General features: G+C 33.1%; 5 protein-coding genes across 11 annotated transcripts; 1 reads left to right on the top strand and 4 right to left on the bottom strand.

The window, feature by feature from the left end:
* Positions 1–464: 464 nt before the first annotated feature.
* LOC105448699 (dual specificity protein phosphatase 12-like) lies at positions 465–2,139 on the bottom strand. 3 transcript variants are annotated; one of them, XM_011687420.1, is made up of 3 exons: positions 1,766–2,139; positions 1,474–1,673; positions 465–1,374 (listed from the first exon to the last, which is right to left on the bottom strand). In XM_011687420.1, exons 2-3 carry the CDS (start codon positions 1,651–1,653, stop codon positions 1,213–1,215), a joined length of 342 nt encoding a protein of 113 aa, XP_011685722.1. In that variant the 5' UTR covers positions 1,654–1,673; positions 1,766–2,139; the 3' UTR covers positions 465–1,212. The 3 variants fall into 3 exon arrangements, with proteins under 3 accessions (XP_011685722.1, XP_011685723.1, XP_011685721.1); XM_011687421.1 differs by having other exon boundaries at positions 1,965–2,139; XM_011687419.1 differs by having other exon boundaries at positions 1,803–2,138.
* A 410-nt stretch (positions 2,140–2,549) lies between these two features.
* Positions 2,550–5,407, bottom strand: LOC105448698 (trafficking protein particle complex subunit 3). Its single transcript, XM_011687418.1, has 2 exons — positions 4,513–5,407; positions 2,550–3,433 (listed from the first exon to the last, which is right to left on the bottom strand). Exons 1-2 carry the CDS (start codon positions 4,549–4,551, stop codon positions 2,936–2,938), a joined length of 537 nt encoding a protein of 178 aa, XP_011685720.1. The 5' UTR covers positions 4,552–5,407; the 3' UTR covers positions 2,550–2,935.
* Positions 5,408–5,934: 527 nt separating this feature from the next.
* On the bottom strand, positions 5,935–10,069 carry LOC105448697 (lebercilin). 4 transcript variants are annotated; one of them, XM_011687414.1, is made up of 9 exons: positions 9,763–10,069; positions 9,475–9,575; positions 9,245–9,399; positions 8,939–9,157; positions 8,706–8,825; positions 8,368–8,600; positions 8,230–8,296; positions 7,689–8,155; positions 5,935–7,233 (listed from the first exon to the last, which is right to left on the bottom strand). In XM_011687414.1, the coding sequence occupies exons 1-9, from the start codon at positions 9,822–9,824 to the stop codon at positions 5,982–5,984; spliced, it is 2,676 nt and encodes an 891-aa protein (XP_011685716.1). In that variant the 5' UTR covers positions 9,825–10,069; the 3' UTR covers positions 5,935–5,981. The 4 variants fall into 4 exon arrangements, with proteins under 4 accessions (XP_011685716.1, XP_011685718.1, XP_011685719.1 ...); XM_011687416.1 differs by having other exon boundaries at positions 9,245–9,386; XM_011687417.1 differs by lacking the exon at positions 9,763–10,069 and adding an exon at positions 9,681–9,758 and having other exon boundaries at positions 9,245–9,386.
* Positions 10,070–10,558: 489 nt separating this feature from the next.
* Positions 10,559–17,280, bottom strand: LOC105448694 (ATP-binding cassette sub-family B member 7, mitochondrial-like). 2 transcript variants are annotated; one of them, XM_011687410.1, is made up of 12 exons: positions 16,924–17,009; positions 15,525–16,181; positions 14,124–14,372; positions 13,545–13,752; positions 13,269–13,435; positions 12,872–13,150; positions 12,308–12,482; positions 12,057–12,214; positions 11,801–11,964; positions 11,553–11,682; positions 11,175–11,450; positions 10,559–11,089 (listed from the first exon to the last, which is right to left on the bottom strand). In XM_011687410.1, the coding sequence occupies exons 2-12, from the start codon at positions 16,155–16,157 to the stop codon at positions 10,838–10,840; spliced, it is 2,691 nt and encodes an 896-aa protein (XP_011685712.1). In that variant the 5' UTR covers positions 16,158–16,181; positions 16,924–17,009; the 3' UTR covers positions 10,559–10,837. The 2 variants fall into 2 exon arrangements, with proteins under 2 accessions (XP_011685712.1, XP_011685713.1); XM_011687411.1 differs by lacking the exon at positions 15,525–16,181 and having other exon boundaries at positions 16,924–17,280.
* An 86-nt stretch (positions 17,281–17,366) lies between these two features.
* LOC105448695 (decaprenyl-diphosphate synthase subunit 2-like) lies at positions 17,367–20,417 on the top strand. The gene is made up of 8 exons (XM_011687412.1): positions 17,367–17,385; positions 17,667–17,903; positions 18,620–18,991; positions 19,056–19,181; positions 19,277–19,481; positions 19,585–19,851; positions 19,957–20,112; positions 20,226–20,417. Exons 3-8 carry the CDS (start codon positions 18,657–18,659, stop codon positions 20,379–20,381), a joined length of 1,245 nt encoding a protein of 414 aa, XP_011685714.1. The 5' UTR covers positions 17,367–17,385; positions 17,667–17,903; positions 18,620–18,656; the 3' UTR covers positions 20,382–20,417.
* Positions 20,418–20,423: the final 6 nt, after the last annotated feature.

Here is a 20,423-nt window from a genome sequence, read left to right as displayed (position 1 = left end):
TGAAAGCAAATTGCAAATTGCAAATTGCTGAATTGGAAAGCAAAATGGTGAAAAAATTTCTTAGTTGAAAATTTTTCCCTTTTTTCAGTCTCATTTAAATAATTATTACATTTTTTTCATTAATATTCACAAAGAAATTTCAAACATGCATAAAAAACGCAAACATTTGATATCTTTGAAACGCACCTCTAAATGCTAGATTTTGTCTTTACGAACATACGATTTTTTCATGTATAAAAAATGCTGTCGCACGGTGTAATCATCACAAAAGTCAGCGAATTCCTCAAAATATATCATAATACAAAAAGTTACAAAAATTCAGAGAAATTAAAGAGAATTCACTTTAAAGTAATGTTATAAATAATATCACAAATTTAATGTCGCAAAGCGATAATTGAAATTAGAAACTAGTAATTTAATTTATAATATGAAAACTTCCACCTAAGTATAGCTACACATTGATATACATTGTACATCAAATCTATGTAATATGTCCAAGTTTTGTACATAATCGAAAGAAAAATCCTGTATTTTACACTGTACATACAGTAAATAGCAGCACTAGTTGACAATGTTGTCTGTAATTAATATCATGCAATACCATTTTACTATAAAAATATATAAAAATGTTACATAAATTAAGATCTCAGACGCATCCTCGCCACTATATATAGGTACAAGATATACATAAGTTGAGTAAGATGTAACTAAATAATGTAAATATGAATAAATAAAAAAAAAGATCTAAGTAAAAATTAAGATAAAAAAAGTTTGGCTAGTAAATTATATTATCAATCACGAATAAATGTGATAACAAATTTATATATTATTCGAAATAGCTAAGTCATTACATGATTTACATACAAGAAACATGATTTCTACAGAAAAATATTTTCCACAATTTCATGAGTACTATTTATAGAGGTACCTATATAAAACAGATGGAAAATGAATTAAGTGCGAAGGGAGATAAAGAAAAAGTTTAAAAATGTTCAGAAACAAAAGGCTATGTAAGCATAATGACATAGATAGGTAAATGATTGGATTTTACAAAGGTCGAAAAGTAGGAAGAGATGTACATGAGTGTGTGGATTAGAAAACATGTAAACCAAGTTCCTTCTTTGGTTAGAAAGCTAGAAGTAAATGAATATTCATTCATTAATTCGCAAAACAGACAATATGTGTACTGAAATACAGTTCCGTTTTTACTTATTATCTTAAACTTTCATATAATATGTCTACTTTAGAGTTAACCATCCTTATGGGCGGCTTCACATATTTGTCACAGCAACACTTAAATTCATTCACAAAGTTGAAAGATCCTAAGCGACTCTTGCAGTACGGACAATGTAATTTTCCCTTGGTCCAAGATCCCTTTAAAAATAATTATTTAGATTTCATAATATACGTATTTCATAAATATACAAATATATGATAGTGAGTTTTAAGTCTTCATAAAAAAGGAAATAATACTTGATCGATGGCATCCATAAATATATCTGGTACATTCTCTGGAATCATGTACGAGCAATCTGATTCATCTGCCTGGCATCCTACATCCGTTGCCCCTTGCTTTACCTCGTGGTGCGCATTAAACAAGATAGAATCACCCTTAAAAAGAGATTTGCAGCAATGCCTGCATCTCACTTCCATGATACAAAGGCAGCGAATATCTGAGGGATTATTATTATTATCGATTTCGTTGTAATTGATTGATGAGAATGTCTTATAAAATGTCAGATAAAAATAAAACTCATAATATTACATTGTATAAAGGCTATAAAAAGATAACAGATGCTTACCAAAGTGCATGCAGTATTAATGGCTCAGCTATAATTATCGTTATTTTAATAACAGTTACTGTAATGACGTATATTATGATCACAACGTATGCTTCTCGAAATCATGCTTCACATAAAATTGAAATAAAGAAAAAAGAAACATAAACATCGCAGTAAATATACAAATCTAATCCTGGAAATTTTCTTGTATTTTGATAGTTCAACTAGGTACATAACCTAACCAATACTGGACAGCTGATCGCGACTAGCTCTATCACACTCAACACTGTGAGGAAATTATTATCTTTCTGATGAAAAAAATTCTCAATTTTATAATATTTTTAAGAATATCATATTAAATTTATAAAAGATCTAAAAAAATTAACATTTTAAAATTTTTTACGTTATCTTTAAAAATTATAAACTATAAAGTAAGAAATTTTAAAATATTTCAGAATTTATGAAAAATTTTAGAAAAGATATAGTTTTCTCAGTATTTCTAAAAAGTATTCCAATTCATATAAAAAAATCTGAGAAATTTGATAAAGTTTTTGAGCGTATAAATTCAGAAATTCTGAAATTTACATTATAAGTTCTGAAAAATTATATGAAGAATTTTTATTAGACTGTTGTCTATCATTTAAAAATTCTAAAAAAAGGGGGAAAAGAATTTTTGGTATTTTTACATGAAAAGGTAAAATAAAATCTAATAGTCACATGAGTCATTATTTTTTATCCTAATAGGATGGGAAATAACTCAGGAAACAATTTTAAACAACTTGGTATGTATTGCCTCACTATATCGTTGTGACATCAACATAAAAATGAAATTCATCTTATATTACTTTTTCAAAGTTTGCGGAATGCAAGCAACGTAAATACACGCCTAATGCCCACCTCTCATCAATCATGTAGATCAACTTTAATCTCGATTTAACTTCTTTATCTTTTCCTAATTTTAAGGATTAGAAAAGAATAAAAAACAAGTTGAATCGAGATTAAAATTAATCTACAACAGTAAGAAATGAACATAACTGTTAATATATCTTAAACTTAAAAGATACTTAAGAAAGGTATAAGATACTTAGAACGACATACACGATATAACGCAGATATATCGTTTGCACATATTTATAATTAGGTAATGGACACGTTTAATCTTCGCCCGCTGGTATCGCATCCTCTAGTCTTTTGACAAATTTCACACGCAATTCGGTCACATTGTCGTTCTTGAGCTGATCCTGCACGAACCAGCAGGCGACCTCCATTTGCACCATTTCGCAGGCTCCCCTGAGCACGCCGGGTAGTATGTTACAATACTTGAGGTTAGTATAATTATCCGGCAATTCCACAAATTCCGTTAGGGGATTTGTCTCGAAGCACAGCGAGAACTCGTCGCCGGCTGGGCTCCAGTTTGTGATCGACGGCGTGATGCCGAGGAATATCTTGAAGGCGCTCTGAATCTTCTCTGCCGTGTCTCTGAAATCGTAGCACCGGCCGGAGCCGGTCCGCGCCAGGAAATCCTCTATCAGTCGTATCCCGATGTTGTATCCCATTCTCTCCAGCTGCTTATTAACGTCCTCCGCGTTTTCATAGTCCTGGAGCAACTGGGCCACGAGCGCGCCATAGGTCAGAGTAAACAATTCAGAGCTCTGTAAATACAAATAAAAGAACAATGTTGGTTGTAACTTCAACTTTTATACGAATAAGGTACAAATGTATGTGCATTGAAATTGTAATTATCTATTGATTATATCTAAATTTAATAATGTAGATCTCGTTGCAACTCTGATGCATCTGTAATTATCATCGATTCTTACGGGATTGTCAATCAATAACAATAAGATTAAGAGGAGATATATGTCTAGCTTTATTAATTGAACTATCGATGTATTAATGTATATTTATTTCTATGATTTATTTCACTGTTCAGGTTTATTCATACATATACAATCATCGAAAAAGAAATAAAAAAAAAAAAATCTCAGAAAACGTACTATGTAAATTTAAGTAACTTTGATAAAAAAATTACAAATCAATTTTTTAACTTTGACAGTACCAATGTTAAAATATATCCTATAAAATACTAAAAGCCTAAGTATTAAAGCCTAAAAGACATCGCATTCTTGCTCCAAAAGACGGCTCAAAAAATTCTGATAACATCTCATAATATTTTTAAGAATATCATTAAATTATTAAGCTTATAAAGACCTGAATTATTAAACTTATGAGGATTTGAAAAAATAAAAATTTTTTAAATTTTGAAGTTTTTTTCAGAAATTATAGAATAAGAAATTTTAAAATATTTTTCCAAAAAAGCGAACTCGAAAAATTAACTCTAGCTCGATAATTAAGTCTATAACTACTCGAATAAACTTGAAGATCACATTTTTCGAGTTGTGTCTTTTTGAAGCAAAAGTGTGATGCATCCTACAAAACGATACATAACCTCCGTTCGATATTAATCTTACTCTAGCTCGAAACGAATATGAAAATATTAGGCAAATTACTAACGGCGATAATTAACTCTATAATTACTCGAAATAAACTTGAAGATCATGTTTCTTGAGTTGTCATCTTTGAAACTAGAATGCAATATATCCTACAAAGGATACATAACCTTCGTTCGATGCTAATCTTACTTTCGAAACAGATATAAAAGTATCAGGCAAATCACTAACGGCGAATTGATGTTACACAAACATTTCGTACAAAATAGTGTGACACTTGCCACTTTCTTTGCGTCGAGTTTCGTTCCTGTTCGTGACATGCTGATAATTGACGGCGAACGATCGTATTGACGTCGAGCCACTGTAACAACTGTTTGTGATGTATATAAACTGTTTATACTCGAGGAATATGAAGCTCTGAATATAAATCAAAGTAAAATAACACTACAAGTGCCTAAGAGACTAAGATCATTTAAATTTTCATGCATTTTTGATGATTTATTTTTATATTTGTTGCAAATTGTTGGAAATATCAAGTCTCTGTATATCTCGTATCTGCACTACTCTGGAGTTTGGAATTGATAGCGTCAGCAGAGAGAAGCGTGAGAGAGGCCATGCCGGCTTTTTGGGTGGGACCGGCGATCTTCTCCGTACACTAACGCCTCACGTCCACGTTTTCAAAAAAGAAACTACGTACCACGTTTATCTTATAACATTGTCGATCAAATTATAGCATTAGAACGTGGTTCGTGTCCGTGCTAATCATATATATGCCACATTCTTCTTTCTTTTTCTTTCTATTTCTCGCAAAACTTTATATTACATAAATTAATTATATATATTTTTTTAATTAAAAATTTGAATACAAGTATAACATATGACACAAACCACAAATTGTATACCCGTGGTGCAGGAAAGTGAATGTTGCTATATGTGGTTTACATCCACTTTTTCAGGGGACGTTAGTGCACGAAGGCATTTTGAGCCTTTTGAGGTAACATGCAAAAGGCCTTTCCTGGCCTTTCCGCTTTCTGTTGATAACGTTGTTTTATTTGGACTTCAACGCATTTAAAAAATAAACACGCGTTATATTCGAACTTCGAAGAGAATGAGAGACAAGAAAGTAAAAATACGTATAAACTAAATAAGTTATAAATAAAAATTATTATTTTGCTCTTTTTGGCTGCTGTTTACTTTTTCTTCGTTCCTCCGTTTCTCTTCCTTTTTTTAATTTGAAAATTCATGTATGATTGCTTTATTTTGAAAATACATATATATTTAAAAAATGCAATTGAAAATTAATAATTAAACTAGCTACAATACAACCGGAATATATTCAGATAACTAAATCTTTACTATTTCTGTATAAGATAATCAAGACAATATAACAAACTAATTCAGTTTTTTATAATTTTTTATATTTATTTAAATTTCTTTTATTTAAAAAATAACGTATGCTTAGGTTTATTTTAATTATAGAGAATTAGAGACTTAGAAATAAAATAAAATCTCCTTTGTTATTTATTCCGGAGAAAAAATTATATCTAATATTCAATGGCATCCTCGAAAAAAAAACGATAAAAACTCCAATATACCAAGAAAAAAAATATAACGTATAATATATATTTCTTCTTTAAATATTTCATTTCTTGACGAAAGTTCGCACATAAAGCTCAATATAATATAAGAGAGGCGAGACGAAATAAGCGAGTTTTGTGCTATTTATTATGATCCTTATTGCGATTGCTTTTTAATGGGATTTACTACAAGTGCCTCTGACTTTACTTTCTATAGGATTGTCTTCGAATATATCTCTAATAATATCGCGCTTCGGCTTTGAGTGCGCTGGCAAGCCGCGATGTAGATTCTCCATTATCTGCATTCTGTTCACGTTGTGATTTCTGAATCCTTGGCTCAGAAACTCGATATTTTCATTGTTGTCAATGGCCTTCATTGTAGCCAGCAGCTTATCTTTATTGTATTTAATTACCTTCCTCTTGTCACCTACTGGCTTTACCTCTGTCACCTCGTCCTTCGCGCCTTTACTCTGCTCAGTCTGAGACGCGTGAACATTACTGCAGGACGATACATCAACGTCTGGTGTAGCGTTCAATTTATTTTGTGTTTCTATATTGGCATCATTTTTATCTAATATTTCTTTATCACCGCAATGCATCACACTGGACGTTTCCTCTGCTCTGTGCCCAAGATATTCTTTTTCCAAATCATGCCGATCGCCTCCATCGAAACGGTTTGTCGTAGATTCCTTTTCGCAGGCTTGTTGCGAGCCCTTCTCGATTTTCTTCCTTTCCGTAATCGACACATTTTTCATTTCTTCATACGTTGCGTTGTCCGATGTATCATGATGAATCTTGCCATGTGGCGTATCAACATATCTCGAATTGTCCTCTAAATATCTCGTCTCTTCCTCTTTTGTATGATTTTCCTTTTTGACGTCTGTGGAAAAATTGTCTGTTCCGTTACTTTCCAAAAGTGGTCGTTTGTCCAGCCACATTTTATTTGAAGATTGCTGAGAAATCTCTGTATTTTCTGTGTTCACGCCATCCGGAGTGTTATCAGATACCCTCTGTAGCTGCGCATTCTTTGATCTCCCAACAGACTGTTCCGTGACGTTCAAAGTATTGTATTCTGAATGAGCGACACCATTAAAAGATTTCTCAAACTGCTCTTTAGCGTACTTAGGCAGACTGGTTTGCAGGTCATTACTTTTATATTCAATAGATAAATCTCCATTCATATTTATCTTCCCTTCGGAATCAACGTCAGAACCGCTATCGTAAAAATCGCCGTTCTTATGATGTAATACTTTCGCTTTACTCTTGTACTTGCGCTTTTGAAACGTCAAGTCTTCCATTAGACGTGTGTTTAAGTTCTCTTCTTCCTCTTCGTCTTCGCTGTAATCTGTCTTTTTCAGTATATCGTCCAAAGTGTCAGAGGTATCGTCTGTGCTGTTAATCAATCTGTAATAGATACAACAGGAGCTGTAATATAAAATTAAGGAATTGTTACAGAAATTGTAACATAAAATATGCTGCGTAAAGAGTTTAAATTATATTTCCCTGGTGAAAATTTTTCTTACAATCTTTATATAATTTTTCAGAATTTCTATATAAATTTACAATTAAAAAAAAATTTCTTTTTTTACAAATTAGACATTTTTCAGAAGTGTTGAGAAAGTTTACGTTTTCTTTTTAATTCTTCATGTATATGAATTCTGAAATATTCTATAAGATTTCTTATTCTATATATATCGGAAGAAAATGTATAAAATCTGAAGAAGTTTGAGGTATTATTTCATAAATTTTCATAAATTCAAAAAGATTCAAAAAATTCAGATGACAAATTCTTAAAAATATTATGAAATATATATTATGAGAATTGTTTTCACCAGAGTTCACACGATTTCTTAGAAAAAATATTCTTGTTACATGCATACCTCGCATATAATTCTCTAGATTTCTGTGGGGTATCATAGGACTGAATGTAATATTCACTAAAGTCCCCACTTTCTCCATCGTCAGATGAATAATCGAATTCAGTCCGTAGTTCTCTTTGCAGTTTTTGTGCATTTTGACTTTTTATTCTGCTAAATAATTTTCTTAGTTTGCCACTTTCACCCTGGCCGTTAATTAACTCGTCCTTCTCCAATGTCGATTTATAATCTATCGATGTGACCCCTTCGTCGTCACGCGCTCTCGTTTCAGAATCTTTTGACCTTAATCTCAAGTCATCCATAGAATGAGCATTTTTACGCATGTATGACGATCTTTGCAAACGAAATTTCCGTATCTGTTGCAAATTCGCCATTGTTTCTGACTTTAGCTGATCTACCGAATTGTAATTAACATTGTTTGGCTGAGTTATCTTTTCATCATCATTGGATTCCATTATATCAAGCGACGGCTGCAATCACATTAAATTTATAGAATCTTTGTTAATGCCTACTTATGCTTAAACACACAAATTGCATGACTCACCAAATTATCTTTTGGCGTACCATTTTCACTCTTTTTACTTCTGTTAGATGCCTTAGTTGGAGAGATGCTAAAATATAAAACATGTATATAAGGAATTTATTTTATACATTGTTAGACAAAAAGATGCGATTTCTGTACCTGACATCTCTGAGATTTGTAAGAGAATGGCTACCCAGTTTCTCTTTGCTATAAATTGGCAATTGGCCATTATAATACAATCTCCTTTCCCTATTGTCTAATAAACATTCTAAACTTTTCAATTTCTCTATTGTCTCTTGTAAGTTTTTCTGCGTCTCTTTGTGCTTAGAAATCTCGATGTGCAATTGATGCTTCAAGCTCTTAGTTTCAAGGGCGAGTTTTCTGTGTAATAACTGCAAGAAGATACTTTAGCTAAATCCACAATTATCACAATAAAATCCGGTCTACTTTACTTCTGTTGTCTGTGTGTAAATGTAATTTTTGAAATTGAAATTTACCTGTATAGTTTCCTGCTGCTGCTGCATTTTATAATTCATGTCAGATACTTGTAACTGTAATTTTTCTCTCTCTTCGAGATTTCGATCTTTACTAAGTTGCAATAGATGCTTATTTTGCGACTGCAAAGAAAAATTTTCGAAAAATCATACAAATGTACAGTAAAAATAAAAGATTTGTATTTTACTATATGAATATATATATTTTAAAATTATACACAAATTGAGAGACTCACATTTGCAGAATAAAGTTCAGTTTCTTTTTCTTTCAGCAGGTTGCACGTGTCTTTGTGTAATTTTTTCAATTTCTTATATTTTGCCTGTAGTACTCTCAATTCTTCGTGGTGCGAATTTATAAGTCTCGGTAACTCGGCATTTGTCCCTTCGTAACGCCTCAATGCAGAGTCCTGTCTTTTCTGCAACGCCTTTAATAATCTGTTTTCGTTCGCTAACTCCTGCAAAGGAAAATTAAAATTGGTTTCGCATTAAACGTAGAATCTCGGTGTCAAGTATACACGTCAACATATCCTACGTTTACTTACATTGAGATGATAATGTGCGTCGGCTAATTGATTTTGCATCTGTTTAAAACGAAGCATTTTCGCTGACATTACTCTTTGCCCAAGCATACTTTTATTACCAGACTTTGGTTCATCCGACAGCGATTGCGGTTTCATGCCGCCTCTATATGGAGCACCTATATGAGTAGGTATATACAATATAATAAAATATCACAAACAAGCATGTACTTTAATAAACTCTTTGTACAAACCGGGCAAGGGATTTAAGCATTTTTTGTTCGGAAGTAACGCATTTCTGCAAGAAGACAGCTTTTTGGATTCCAGCGTTGCGTCTTTTGAAGGATTTGCTTTTCTGCAATTTACACACATATGTACATTTAATATACATGATTTGTTAGACAGATAAAATGAGTTTTTAATTAATCTAAAATGCATAATTGTATATGCATTGAGATACCTTAATGATTATAACGTATCTTTATCTCTTTGTCTAATATTACGTCACGATTTACATTGATACTCTCAAAGTTATAGTTTACCTAGCGACTGTTCTGTGCACATTAAGTTGTACTACTGGTAAGATAGAGGCTTCAGTTTGCATTTTATATTTATACACAGCGTACGTTACAACACGCGTCGTAATTGCGTACAATCCATCTTAATAGTGTCAAATTGTCAGAAAACTGTCAAACGCTCATTGCAGGCTAGTCGGCGACCATAACTGTTTCAAATGGTTGTCAAGGCAACATCTGTGTAAGCATTAGTAATCAATGCTTTTCAAAAATTCTTTTCGATGCTCAATGAAATAAATTTTAAGGCCAAAGCATCTTTGACATTAAAAAATTTTTAATTATTTATTTACTGTAATCCAAATTGGATTACAATAAATAAAAAATTAAATTCATTGAATATATATTTCACTGGCTTCTTTTTTCTGCTTAAGCATATTTCGCAAATGATTTTATGAATATATTAATATTGCTAATATTTGTTAATATTATACGAGAATGTATTAGTTAATAACATTTTTCAATCGAAGTAGAAATTATATAATTATTAATATAATAATAATAATAGAGACAAAGAGTATCGCATTATTTACACTTAATGTAAAACTGTAACTTCTATCATTTAAAACATATTTTAAGTGATATAAGTTAAATTTTTTTCATAAGTTTTGAGATTTGTTACAAATGAAAATATTTGGCACTTAGGTATGTACAAATTATTCCAAAAGTAATCTGTTATTAATAACACAGCAAATACAGATTACTTTATTAATATTACGTTGGCTGAAATACTCATGAAAATGTATGCACACAACAAAGAAGGCTATTTGTAATAAGATTACAAGAGCGTAACATTTGTTTATTATTTTTTAATATTAATATATGTACACTGACATTTGTAACAGATATCGTTGCCCATCTTTAATACTTGTATTTGTATGTACAGCACTGACATTTCATTTATATTTACGAATCTACTTTTGCATATCTCACTCTGTCAAGTCTTAATTACAAAACAACATTTGAGACAAAATTATTTAAAAAGACTAAGACTTTCATTCAGTGTTGTATAATAAATAGTATCTCTATCTAGATTATACTATCTTCAATTAAATTGTATAGTTTGATTCTTCTCTTGTTCTTCTTGTGATCTCTTCGCGCCTAAATACTGAGTTTCCCACAATTTGCTGTACAAGGAATTTGGTATAGATAACAATGACTCGTGTGTTCCCCTTTCGATTAAATTACCCTGATCTAGCACAAGTATATCATCGGCATCCATAACGGTCATTAAACGATGTGCGATCACGATTGAAGTTCGTTTTTCCGTCGCCTTATGTAGGGCATCAAGTATATTCTGTAAAGCAAAAATTATTTTATCAATTAAAGTGATGTAAAGACATTTAAATAACATGGCTGTATGTAGTATTTCTGAAACTTGCATGTTCTGTGATGGAGTCCAATGAGGAGGTAGCTTCGTCAAAAATCAGTATAGGACTGTCTTTCAAGACTGCTCGGGCGATTGCAACTCTTTGTTTTTCTCCGCCACTCAATTTCAAACCGCGTTCCCCCACGGGTGTGTCGTATCCTTGCGGCCACTTCAGTATCGAGTCGTGTAGATTCGCCATTCTCGCAGCTTCGTAAACTTCGTCGCGCGATTTTCTCAAATTACCATAGTGCAGATTGTAATATATACTCTCGTGAAAGAGTACCGTATCCTATAATATTTTGTTTTTGACGTATTACGAAAAGTGGTATTTGCGCGTAAAATAATTAGTTTTCAGGACGAAAAAAAAAAGGACGAAACATATCGAATTTACCTGTGGCACAATTGAGATGCATTGCCTGAGGTCCTCTAAATCGACGTCTCGAATGTTGTGACCATTGATGTAAATATCACCACTCTGTGGTTCGAAAAATCTATACAGCAGTCTCACAATTGTAGTTTTGCTAAGAAGATAAAAGTTGCATGAGGCAATCGTATTATCAGCAATTATATTGAACATTGATGAATATACGATCAGTAATCTGTATGTGTTAAACAATTTGTATATACCTAATACCTTACCCACAACCGGAGCCTCCAACAATAGCAATCTTCTTGCCACTCGGTATAGTAAATGATACATTATTAAAAATAGACTTTCCTTCAACGTATTGAAAATTTACATTTCTAAATTGAATTTCCGACGAATCCGCCGTCACGTAAAATCTCAGTGCGTTTTCTTTCGACTGTTAACAAAAACCCGAAGAATACCTTAATTATTTGCAAGGTATAAAGACAGCTATTATAGATTATTTTACAGATATCAAAATAATTTTACTTTGATTGCAGTGTCCGTTGTCATGAGAGTAAACATGGTTTGCATGTCGATAAAAGCTTGTCTCACTTCTCGATAGACAGAGCCCAAAAAACCTAAAGGAACTGAGAGTTGAAACAACAAGGCATTCACCATCACTAAATCACCGACGGTCATAGTGCCTATATATAAAAGAAATAAAGATACGTACGTTAATTTTCTTAAAAATATTTTATACTCTGATAATAAAGTAGCAATTACGATAGAGTAATTACCATTTATGATATTTTTTGCTGCCAGTACCATAATGAGACTTAGCGCACCGCTGAAAATGGCATTCTGCCCGAAGTTCAACATCGCTAAGCTCGTGCTGGTCTTGAGGGATGACGTTTCATATTTCTTCAAAGATTGATCGTATCTTTCCGCTTCGAATTTCTCGTTGTTGAAATACTGAAGGCAAAGAAGACACGCATATTTTTTAAAATCTAATTAAGATCTTCAAAGAATAATTGATATGTAAAACCAAGTGAGAATCTGATCACATAACTTCGTTTTACAGGACAAAATATATAAATACGATAAATTGAGATGAATGATTATCCTATTTAAATTGAGATGAATTATTACGTGCAGGAAGAAATTTTACGTTTCGAGAAATATTTAGTATTTCCAAAAAATTATTAAATATATATCGCGTACAATGGATAAGTAAAAGATGAAAATTACTTTGATCACTATTTATTACTCTATCATCACAATATTTCGTAAGAAGTATTGTGTTAATAAACACAATATTTCTTTTTAAAAAGAAACTTAAACGAAATTTCTGTTCTACTGACCTTTACTGTTTCGTAATTGATAAGCGAATCTATTGCTTTATTACCCGCTTCGTTTTCTGCTTGATTCATACGTATTCGGAATTTGGTGCGCCACTGTGTGACACTTAACGTGAATATGGTATAAACGCCCACGCAACCCAACGCCACGGCCGAGTATTCTGGTCCGCATTTTATCCCCAATATCGCACTAACTAACGCCAGTTCGAATACTGTTGGTACAATGTTAAATACCATGGCGTTCAAAACGAAATTAATACCGCGGCTGCCACGGTCGATTGTCTGAAAAAAAAAAAAAATACAACAAACGTTTTTGAATGTAATTTTTTTAATATTTTATATTGACTAGGAGAAATAATAAAGAACAATAAAGAAACGTTTACTAAATACCAAATATTACTTTTGATAGAGCACCGGTCTGTCTGCTCAAGTGAAAAGCCATGTCGAGATTGTGCAGATGCACGAAAACGTTTTTCGCTATCTTGCGAATAGAGTGCTGCGCGACCTTCGCGAACACCGCGTTTCTAAGCTCGCTGAAACCGGCCGCTCCAGCCCGTGCTATTCCATCTACAAAGAAGATTACTCTGGAATTATTTAACCATGTACGTTACAAGAATTCTCCTACTAAAATTGTTAAGATATGTATTCCAAAACATAAGGCATAAGGTGACCTTACATCCGACAAGCAGCGACGTTGCCACGGTCGCGACTGCGGCAGGTGCGGTTGCTAAATTCATCGCAGCGGTGCCAGACATCGCTGCGGTATGGGCATTTAAAATGTCTATCGCATACTTGAAAATAAATGGTACAAGAACGTTTACGACCTTAGCTCCCACAAGTAGACCCACCGCTATTTTCACTCTTTTTCGTATTTCTGGATCGTCCTACAAAAATATAATAAATAACATTGCATTATAAACATGTAACAAATGTATTCGCATAAATTTCGACTAATTAAGATCTTCAAAGAATAATTGAGATGTAAAAACCAAGTGAGAATCTGATCACATCACCTTCGTTTTAAATGACAAATTATATAAATACGATAAATTGAGATGAATGATTATCCTATTTAAATTGAGATGAATTATTACGCGCATGAAGTAATTTACGTTTCGAGAAATATTTAGCATTTTCAAAAAATTATTAAATATGTATCGCGTACAAATGGATAAGTAAAAAATGAAAATTAGAGAAATACTTTGATCACTATTATATAACGCGATATTTAATTAAATAATACGACATTACGTACTTCTGGCCAAATGTATCTTAGCATGCCCTTTAACATGTCCGTGCTGGTGACCGATTTATCGTCCGAATCAATGCCATCTCTGCCTAAGCTAGAGACGCCTGGATGGAAGCAGTTTCTTTTCTGCTGGCCAGGCTTTGCTCCGGTTAATCCCGTAACAACCGATACGAATTTCACTGGCGGCACGACGGATTTAGATTGCGGCACGCTCTTCTTCTTCTGAGCACGATCGATTACATTGCCGCTGCAACACTAATATGTAATAACAATTTAATTTTTATACATAATCAACGTATATGACAATCATGATATACATGTTTATAAACATGTAACAAATTCGCATATACTTCGTTTAATTAAGATTTTCAAAGAATAATTGAGATGTAAAACCAAGTGAGAACCTGATTACATCATCTTCGTTTTAAATGACAAAATATATAAATACGATAAATCGAGATGAATTATTACGTGCATGAAGAAATTTACGTTTTAAGAAATATTTTGCAATTTCCAAAAAATTGTTAAATATACATAGCGTACAATGAATAAGTAAAAAATGAAAATTAGAGAAATACTTTGATCACTATTTATTACTCTACCATCACAATGTTTCGTAAAAAAAAGTTCGTAAACAAGATATCTTACATTTAATGAAATTTACTTGTGTACATATCTGTAGAATAATTTCCTCAAGATTTTTATGTTATACTGTACAGATTATTAAGGTATTTAATGTAATACAGTTTTTCCTATTTTCTCCATAGAATTAAACGCAGCATCTAAGATATTAATATATTCCTCTACGAGATTAATCGCGATTGAAAAGCTTGGACTCTTCGGTTTTACATTCTTCATTTTACTCAACGCAGACGCGTACTCCGTTCTCTTCAAGTTTAAGATACTTATTCCTAGCTTATTAATTATACACCGTTCGTCTGTATCGAACGTTTCGCCGTATATCTTCAACTTCCAACGGTCCTTCTCCAACTTCGTACTCAATACAAATAATGCCACTGTCGCATTATAATTCAGACCGTCGCGAGTGAACGACATACTTTTGTGGAAGCTGTTGAATGTAATAAAGTCTAATTTATTTCTCGAAACGTCGAAGCACCTCTGCACGTCGAACGCGTCAAACTGGATTTCATCTAGTGGATTACGCGGAATGAAAAACCCATACTCGACGTACAACTTGAGACTGTCGTGCGCCCCGTAATTGATGAACACCTGTGTCCCTTCGTCAAACGGCGTTAAAGTGGCAATCTGATAAAATTGATTCCGACAGTCATCCGTGACGACGGACACTTTAACGGCGGCGTTTACGTCGTGATTAAATAAATCCAAGAACGGCGCGAGAGCCAAATTATTTGGCTGTTTCACGTTAAATACATCCTCCTTGCATACCTCAGCGTCTATATATACCGCCCGTGTATTGACAACGTAGTACGCCCATTTGTACCTCGCAAACGTTATTATCTTTTGCATTCGCACGCTGCAATGAGGACAACGGCTTCTATCGACATCCAGGCGTTTTACTAGCACAGAAAAATCTGCTTGCAATTTGTGGGCTTGACGTAAAGGATGCGAGATGAAGCCGGGCAACGCTGCTTTCTCTTTGTTGGAACAGAAATCCGGATTCGTGAAAGATCGCGGCAGCGTCTTCAGATAAAGATACCACTTTGACTCCGTCCCCAAGTGCGTCTCGTACACGAGAAACGTTGCGAGCATACACTGGGGGGTGAAACTATCGGTGGTACGCAGGAATAAAGTTTTGACATCACTGCGCGACAAGACGTCTGTCGTTAACAGCGTTCGAAGCGGCAGTCGAATCAGTACTTCGTCACGTTCGACGCGCTTCAATGTTTTCAAGCCTCTGCCTGTGAGCGGAAAGTGTTCTGGCGTCAAGTAACGAATCGACACGCAGTTTTTACTTAGAAGCCAGGATTTTAAATCTATCAGAGACTCGTCAGTGATCTCATTCAACTCTACGAAACTAAGCCTCTTCTTCCGACGGCGTTTTCTCGACGTTCGCCCCATTTGCAAACACGCAGATTATTACATCTGTAGCAGTAACAAAAACTTTTATCGCAAACAAGTTACTTGTAGTAAATCTTCAAATCAATTATAATTATCGTATTTTATATGTACATTTCAAAAAACGTAAAATTTCTTTGTACGTAAAATCAAGGGCAATATTGTGCGAGATAACTCAGCATCTGTATTTATTGTTGAATGTCTTACAGCTAATAAAATGTAAAATAAATGTAAATAAATGTAATATAATAAAATACTAAACAAAACATAGAACAAAATAGATAAGAAAAAAGGTAAAATAAATGTACGATTATAAAATATATAAAATTATTAATATATATGAATAGAAAAATAGAAAAAAACAAGAGAGTTATAGTGTGGTAAGTGAAGCGCAGATTGTTAATTCAAGTACTTGTTAATTCATTGACATAAGGAAGCACAGATTATTTATTCAAATACTTGTTAATCCATGGATGTTTCGATCAAGTATTTGAATGAAGATCTTTTAATACAACAATTAAGGGAGAATAAGAGACTATCTGCGCTTCACTTATGGCACTATAACTTTCATTAGCCCTGTTTTTTTCTATTTCTGTTACGTGACAATCTTGAGTTTTTTAATTTTGTTTATATATATATAACATTTAAAGTAAATATGCACAGAATACATATGTATACATGCTTATGTAATAATATAATAGGTAACTGAATGCAAGAGCATAATGCATAATGCAACGTCTGTAAGTAGAGAATTGTTGGAATGTATTACCCTGACGCCGAGAGGAGGAAATATGGAATTACGCCCGGCAATGTAGTATCTATTGGACAATATCAATCGTGTCGTGACTCCGCTACTGTACGTATTTCTTGCTGTCATGCTCCACCGCTTCGTGTCGCGCGGCATTACGCGCGGCAGGCGGCCGCACAGTAAGCTCAACATCTTTTTTTTTTCTCTCGTTCTTCCTCTTTTCTACGAATCCTTCTTATTTCTCGTGAAAATATACCTAAATAAGTGCCACTAGCCGATTTATGTGCAACACATACATCGCGGCGATCATGTAATCGGTGATAACCATAACCTCCGCGAGTCGGCCGTGAAACACGTGGTAAACATGATGTCCATCTCGCGCACGCTGCAGACACCAGATGCTGTAATCACTAATCAGTGTAATCGAATAAACTTGGCAGATATATGCGGGATGTGGTGCCTAGAAGTTTACATGGTTCAAAGGTATATATTTAATTTGTAAATCACCATCTTTTCAATTGTATATACATTACTTCAATTTTACGTTTAAACGCAATTTTGTGGCAATATATACGATATTATAGTATTATAAATATTTATACTTATTTATAAAGCATTTATTTAATAAAAAATCGTGATTTTAATAATGTATTATTCAAATAAATCGCAAATTTATGTAAAAATTCGATAACATCGATATCTCTGCAATTACCTTCGGGCCCTCCGAGCCCTTTGACTGGCATGAAAATTTGTGATTTGTCCAGAGCTGATGGTATTTAACTGCAGTATCTCGGTGTGCAAATGGATCGTCCAAATATTTGACTTTCTCCGGATAATACTCCAATAAGATTGGCCGTCTTCAGTAACTCCGTGGTCGATGCTCTTAGGTGCCGTCTAACGGAGTGTGGTTGTGACATTTCAGGCTTGCGCATACGATTTGAACAATTGTCAAAGTGCACACGATATTTACTTTATATAATTTAATTCATCGAGCTAGATCGGTAAGTGCCCTGATGAATGCCACGAAAAAATTTGTTTCGTAATCTCATTTCCTATTTATGCCACTTTTATTTACATACACGTGGATAGATTGTTTGACCTATTTTTTTTTGCATCTCTTACAAATATTGCAAGCGATTCAATTTAATCTCTCTTTTTTTTTAAACAAGTTGATTGAGTTCTCTTCTCGAATTTGGTTCTAAAGACAAGAAAGTCGCGTTTTAAAAAATTTTGCGGACTATTGTAATTTTATGTTGACACAAGAAATTTGTTTAAGGAAACTTTATTAATTAATATTAATTTTACATCAATTTTATTTCGGTTAGCAAGGATTTTTAAGAGCTTTTAATACAAGTTTTCAACATGAGATAATGTATTTCTTTATAAAAATATGGGCAACACGATTGCATGAGAAATTTTGGAAAGTTAGGTCAGAAGAGAAAGTTTTAATTATTCACATACCTCTTCTGTTAATCCTCGAGACATATACAACTACATTATGTTTGGTAAATTTATACATTTTTATCTGTTTAGTATTTGTTTTTTAAATATTGTTATTGAAGAGCCTTTTTTCTGTTTACAACTTCGTAAAAATCTTGAAAAATAATTTTTATTAACTATTTTTTTTTTAAAGACAGAAAGCAATAAAATTAAAATTCCTATACTTGCATGCCAATTTTGAATCTTTCTAATCAATTGATTAATTACATTTTTCTAGAATATCATCTGCAGCAGTTTAAAAAATAAGCACGACGATGTCTGCAAACACAGCTGTGTTCAGAATTTGGAGAGGAAGCAGTTCAGTGACTACGTTTCTGTGGAAGTCGCATAAGGCTTTTCAGACTCAGAGAGCAGTCTGTATTTCCGCACAAAATAGACTCCACTTTAGTTTTGTTAATCAAGCTGAAAACAAGGTAGCAGTGAGTCAAAAGACAGACTGGAATAAAACTATGTCCGAGGCAGAGAAGATCGTCGGATATCCGACATCCTTCTTAAGTTTAAGATGGCTATTGAGCGACGAGATTGCTAATATTGCGTTGCACTTGAGGAAGCTGGTTGGCTCAAATCATCCCGTATTGAAGACAGCCAAGTAAATTATCATAATAATGCAGTTCTAAGAACAAAAATATCATTTGCGCTTTTTTTTACAATAGGACCATTATTTATAATGGACGTAACACTCAAGCATTTGGTCTCATCTTGCTGTTAATCTCCAAGGCTGCTGGCCACTTAAATGCAAAACCAATAGAGGAGGATAAAGCTGCAGGCGTATTACATAGGTATACTATAAAAATTTTTAATGCTCGCATAAAATATGTATATGTAAGAAGAAAAAAGATTTATACTAAATATACAAACGTGTTTCTACATTTAGTCAAAGAGCATTGGCGGAAATTACGGAGATGATCCGTACTAGCAATTTGATACATAGAGGACTGGTAAACTTAAATACAGATACAGGATCTCTAGACTCTACGGAATTGAATAATATAACTTTCGGCAATAAAATGGCATTGCTGTGTGGCGATTATTTGCTTAGCAACAGTTGTACTGAAATGGCAGCTCTCAAAAATCAGGATGTGAGTATACATACTGTTTGTAATTGTAAGTTATTACCAAGGAAAAAAAGAACATTATTTTTTAAATTTAAGAAACTTATAATTAAAAAATGATATTTTTCAGCTTACGTTATTAATATCGGAGGCAGTAAGAGATTTATGTCAAGCAGAATTTGTAGCACGCAGGGACAATCAAAATTTTCCTATACCGTCAATACCACCTGAGGATCGCACAGACTATGCATCAAAGGAATGGACGCTTTTAAATACTTATGGCGCTGGATCGTTGCTCGGGAAAAGTTGCCAATGTACATTAAAAATAGCTGGTCATAACAAAGAAATAGAGGAAAAGGGTTACGAGTTTGGGAAACACTTAGCTTTAGCTTGGCAGGTAATATATTTTCATTAAAATATACATGTCTTTAATTTGTATTACTTTTGCAATAATTTTGTAACATGCTGATAATATATCTTGTGCAATAACATATTTTTACAGGCTTCCTTAGACTTGGGTTTATGCATTAATAAAGATAAGGACATTTTGCATAATTTGTGCGCTGCTCCAATTATGTTTCATGTTGAACATGATCCATCAATTTTAATAGAACTCGATAAAGGATTGGAATCTGTTGAGAACGTCGACTATTTGAAGGTTTTAAAAAAAATTAATATTTGATAAAATTGGTGCATGATCGAAAATTAATAGCTGTCCCTTGTCGCATATTTATTGAAAAAAATGATTATTTGAATAATTTATGTATATAGGTACTTGAAATTGTGTCAGCTGGTCCAGGCATTGGATTAACTAAAGAGCTCGTGAAAGAACACTCGCAAAAGGCAATGGAAATCTTAAGCGTATTTAAGGAAAGCGATGCTAGAAAAGCATTATCCAATATTATTGTTGCTATAGGAGACTTTTGACAAAGAATGTACTTTTTGTTCTTTATTTTATTGCTCAGTAAA

This window comes from Wasmannia auropunctata, unplaced genomic scaffold, assembly GCF_000956235.1.
Source record: "Wasmannia auropunctata unplaced genomic scaffold, wasmannia.A_1.0 LD336083.1, whole genome shotgun sequence".
NCBI lineage: Eukaryota > Metazoa > Arthropoda > Insecta > Hymenoptera > Formicidae > Wasmannia > Wasmannia auropunctata.
This window is presented reverse-complemented; position numbering and strand designations above follow the sequence as displayed.

What these genes read in the sequence shown, in the direction of transcription:
- LOC105448699 (XM_011687419.1), bottom strand. An exon ending in TTATGGATGCCATCGATCAA is followed by an intron (nt 1,375 to 1,473) that starts GTATTATTTCCT and finishes TTATTTTTAAAG; the next exon opens with GGATCTTGGACCAAGGGAAA.
- LOC105448698 (XM_011687418.1), bottom strand. Translation starts at nt 4,551, where the DNA reads ATGTCACGAACAGGAACGAAACTCGACGCAAAGAAAGTG. An exon ending in AACTCGACGCAAAGAAAGTG is followed by an intron (nt 3,434 to 4,512) that starts GCAAGTGTCACA and finishes TTGTATTTACAG; the next exon opens with AGCTCTGAATTGTTTACTCT.
- LOC105448697 (XM_011687414.1), bottom strand. Translation starts at nt 9,824, where the DNA reads ATGCAAACTGAAGCCTCTATCTTACCAGTAGTACAACTTAATGTGCAC. An exon ending in GTGCACAGAACAGTCGCTAG is followed by an intron (nt 9,576 to 9,762) that starts GTAAACTATAAC and finishes TGTAAATTGCAG; the next exon opens with AAAAGCAAATCCTTCAAAAG. An exon ending in TCTAGAGAATTATATGCGAG is followed by an intron (nt 7,234 to 7,688) that starts GTATGCATGTAA and finishes TTTATATTACAG; the next exon opens with CTCCTGTTGTATCTATTACA.
- LOC105448694 (XM_011687410.1), bottom strand. Translation starts at nt 16,157, where the DNA reads ATGGGGCGAACGTCGAGAAAACGCCGTCGGAAGAAGAGGCTTAGTTTC. An exon ending in CAACGGACACTGCAATCAAA is followed by an intron (nt 11,965 to 12,056) that starts GTAAAATTATTT and finishes TTTTGTTAACAG; the next exon opens with TCGAAAGAAAACGCACTGAG. An exon ending in GTTGGAGGCTCCGGTTGTGG is followed by an intron (nt 11,683 to 11,800) that starts GTAAGGTATTAG and finishes TTATCTTCTTAG; the next exon opens with CAAAACTACAATTGTGAGAC.
- LOC105448695 (XM_011687412.1), top strand. Translation starts at nt 18,657, where the DNA reads ATGTCTGCAAACACAGCTGTGTTCAGAATTTGGAGAGGAAGCAGTTCA. An exon ending in CCCGTATTGAAGACAGCCAA is followed by an intron (nt 18,992 to 19,055) that starts GTAAATTATCAT and finishes TTTTTACAATAG; the next exon opens with GACCATTATTTATAATGGAC. An exon ending in AGAACGTCGACTATTTGAAG is followed by an intron (nt 20,113 to 20,225) that starts GTTTTAAAAAAA and finishes TTATGTATATAG; the next exon opens with GTACTTGAAATTGTGTCAGC.